The sequence below is a fragment of the Antrostomus carolinensis genome, unplaced genomic scaffold (genome assembly GCF_000700745.2).
Source record: "Antrostomus carolinensis isolate BGI_N321 unplaced genomic scaffold, ASM70074v2 scaffold6952, whole genome shotgun sequence".
Lineage (NCBI taxonomy): Eukaryota > Metazoa > Chordata > Aves > Caprimulgiformes > Caprimulgidae > Antrostomus > Antrostomus carolinensis.
In genome coordinates, this window is record NW_010298881.1 from 231,953 (window position 1) to 235,886 (window position 3,934).

Consider the following 3,934-nt stretch of genomic DNA (forward strand, 5'->3'; position numbering starts at 1 on the left):
GCCGAGATGGCTTATAAGATTTTTGCCTTCCCTTAATATTTATGTAAATATTTATAAAGTTATTTAAGAAAAAGAAAAACAAAAAAAAAGCTTTACTGCAAAAATATATTGATTTGGCCTCCTGAGCCCTTTTCTCCCCCATATAACTGCCTGCTGGTTTCGACTAGTTAATTTGTAAGGTCTGAAAAGGTGAGGAGGTTACGAAAAGGTGCTCTCGTGTTTGTCTTGGGGGAAACATTCAGTCCTGGTTTCTTACTAAGAATTGCATTAGATTTCCTTTTCTCCCCCTGGAGGTTGGATTGCTGGGTGGCTTAACTTAGCACACTATTTAATATTATAATTATGTCTTATTTATTTGAGATAATTGTCAAATATTGTGCCCTCGATGGAGGGCTACTCCCAACCAAAGGTCTTTGAGGTTTCTATAGAAACTGATGATTGAAGGGATGTCCTTTATACTTCTCTCCCCGTATTTGGGTTATTTCTGTGTCAGTAAGTTCTTGTTTATCATTCACTCCATGTCCTAAAACCAGAAACAAAACCCTTCTGCACAATTTATGAACTAGATTTTCTTTTCATTTACTGTACCACGTTTGAGAGTTTCTGCTCACTCTGCTCATTATTTAACTTAAAACGACCAATTCAGAGTATAACCAACAAACAATTGAAGTGTTTAACAATATGGAAGGGAAGTTGTGGGTTTACACTTCTGTAATATAAATAGCACACCAGAAGGTTCAATGATGGCACTGAAATTCTGTAATGTTCTTTCTACTTTGTCTTTTCCTATACTCCTTTGGATGTACAGTACTGTATCATATGCTAAACTGCATAAATACCCTGTAAATTAAGTGCTTCACTTCTCAAAGCATCTGTCTGTTGCACTGAGGGTGGAAATCCACCACCAATTTTCTTTTGGCTAATGCTAAACCACTAAACGTTCATTCTCCAAGCAAGGATTTAATATACAGGGGTTGCACTACTGTAAAGAATATCCTTGTAACATTTGGGACTCCTTCCTCTCTTCGTTCTGTTCGCTGCAGTCGCAAATGGTTCCTCTAATAATGTTAAGTTCCAATATTTTTCTGACTCGATTGGAACGTGCTTCTCTATGAGGCTGTATATTTTTGTAATGAGTTTTGTACTTATTTTTAATGTTGTGGTCTCTGGTGGACTTTATTTTTCGTTGTTGTTTGATTGTTAATGTTTTTTCTATGACATTCTGTGTCGCTGTTCCAGCTGTCTTTTAGAATGGATGCTCTCGTTGTCTGGGTTATTGAATCACCTCTTAGATGTCTCTTTATGTCACGATAATAACAACTGCTGTCTTTGCAGCCTTATATTTGGGTGAAGCCTAGACAATCTGACTGGAAAAATAAACTTTCTTTATTCTAAGATAAAATATGAAGATTTTTCTTTCTTTCATCTTTATTATAGGGAATCTAAATTTTCTACTTTTCTCTTTCTCTTTCTCTTACTTTTCTTGGTGCTGGGCTCTTCCTTCCTCAGCGATGATACCTCCTAATATCGCTGCATGTATGAGAAATGACAAGCTCGGGGAGTCTTGCTTCTACCTTATGGGCCATAATCAAACTACGGTTTGTAGCTAAAATCAATACTAGGTGTTTTTGTGCTGTGGCCTAATTCCCTCACATTGCTTTCCGCTTCGCTATATTTTATATGTACAGCAATTCATTCCGAGCACCCTGCGTCCCCTGAATTGTAAGTACACCACAGGACACGTTTAAACCTCGCTTGTACCTTGTGCAATAGCCAGGTTGCCACAAGCCACGTGCTTACAGCTATGGAAAAGCGGTGTGGTCCCCAGCTGCTGCCTGAAAATGCTAGTAAGCAAAAATGCATACACGTGAGTCACAACACAGGTATCACCTGGAAATCACAAAAACCATGGCCCATGCACACACCAACCTTCCCAAGTGAAGGGATGGAAGTGCCGTCATATGGGAGAAACTTTGTGTGATGGCAGGAGGAATGAGCATGTAGAGTGTTTGGCTTGGGGGAGGGAAGACAGAAAGGAGAAAAACAGAAAAAAAAAAATCTGTCCCCATAAGTGTTTGTGAGGGTTTTCAGTCCTTGCCATCAGGACAGTCCACCTCGTGGTGGGTGTCCCGGTGCAAGCAGCAGGAAGCCAGCAGGAAGCGTAGCTAACGCTGGCCGAGCTGCTGTGCAGAAGTTACTTTTAAAAAGAAAACAATAAGCAACTAAAAGCAATGCTCACGTTAAGTCAGCACAGCTACTTCAATGTCTGCCACATCTATATGAATCATTCATAAACATCCGTTACAAATGATGTGAATAATTGTAGGTTAGCTACAGCACAGGGCTGGTTTTTAGTTTTGGGGTTGTTTTTTTTCTTCTGCTTTGCAGTTTGTCTCAGAGGTAGCTCAGCTGTATTTTACATGAAATAGTACATTAAAAATAATAAACTGGAGATTAGGTTTTAATCAAAGACATCCTACATATTACAATATCTTTCCATTGCTTTGATATGAAAAAATCATAACTTCAGTCATCGTTGTTTGAATCATTGTGGCAAAACCAAAATCTACCCTAGGACTTTTCATGACATAGTAGAACTAAGTGAGATTAAGTAATATCTTAAATGAAATGGAAATTGCATGATTACAGTCTAATTCTCACACCTTCAAAATATTACTTTATGAGGTGAAAACTTAAAATTCTATTTTCTGTATATTTTCTGCTATTTGAAACAAGGCCTCCCACACCTGGAAGGCAGTTCTTTCAAAAGACTTAAAAAGTATCGTTTCCTAAAGGCCCACTTTATTGGAAACTGTTAAAAAAACAGTCAACAACCCGAACTACAATATTTTTTTTTTTCCACTGGAAAGAAAGTAGTGTAACTGAAACACTATGAATTGGGCTTGGGGAAAATGTAAAATGCCCCGTGACAAGAAGAGCATAAAGATGATATCAGCTTGGACCAAAACACAGCTAACGAACAGAGCAGCACCAGTACTAACCTGTAACTCTCGTTGTTAATTAACAAAAGCTTTGGTTAGCCTTTGCTGACTGCTTTAACAGTTGTTTGTTTTTGTCACTAATGAAGTCTGAAGAGTGATAAGTGGTGTCACAGCACCGCAGAAGGCATCGGTACCAAACGCTTTGCTGTTATTTTCTTTCAGACCCCAGCAGTGACAGGAACAGTCCCACCACAGGTTCACAAAGTGTATCGGAAATGAAACCCGTGCCATCCGACCGACGGCAGCACCCATCATCGGAGTCCAGTTATCCACCAGACCTTCACAAATCATCACAACATGGGGACAAACGGACTTACGTTAGAGACCTAAAAGGCAGCAGAGAGTTTAGCAGACATCCCAATGAACACCACACTTGGAATGGGACTTCTAAAACCAACGACCACATGCCAGGCAGGAGGACGGAGAGGTCGCCGGAGAAGAGGCGCGAGAGGCAGCTGGAGAGGGTGGTGGTGGTGAACGGGCAGAAGAGGAGGTCTCCCGAAAAGCGGAGGGAAGGGACGAGGAGCGCTGACAACACTTTGGAGAGACGGGAGCGACACGAGAGGAGGAAAGACCTCTCCCCCGAGAGACGCAGAGAGCGGTCGCCCAGCCGGCGGCGGCGGTCGCTGGAGAGACTCACGGAGACGAGGAGGTCGCCCGATCGGAGAAGAGAAAACTCCCTCGACCGGCGGGCCAAGTCGTCTGACCGGCGGAGGGAGAGATCACCCGACAGACGGCTCAGGGAGGAGCGAACCGGCCACCGGGAGAGGGAAGATCCTGGCTGGAAGCACGAGGCGAGCCGCAGGCACGGGCCCGAGCAGCGCCGGCGGCCGTACAAGGAGTGCAGCACCGACCTCAGCATCTGAGGGGCTCTGCCGGGGTCCCCGTCGCTTCCCCACCTCACGGGAGCAGAGGAGAGAGTGCGAGAGCTG

General features: G+C 43.0%; 1 protein-coding gene across 1 annotated transcript in view; it reads left to right on the plus strand.

Moving 5' to 3' along the window:
• MAGI1 (membrane associated guanylate kinase, WW and PDZ domain containing 1) overlaps nt 1-3,666 on the plus strand; it is a 172,110-nt gene extending 168,444 nt beyond the window's left edge. Inside the window, exons 24-25 of the mRNA XM_010162596.1 lie at nt 1,510-1,598; nt 3,165-3,666. Coding sequence (XP_010160898.1) covers nt 1,510-1,598; nt 3,165-3,221 — 146 coding nt within the window. The 3' untranslated portion in view covers nt 3,222-3,666. The remainder of the gene's footprint in view (nt 1-1,509; nt 1,599-3,164) is intronic.
• Nucleotides 3,667-3,934: the final 268 nt, after the last annotated feature.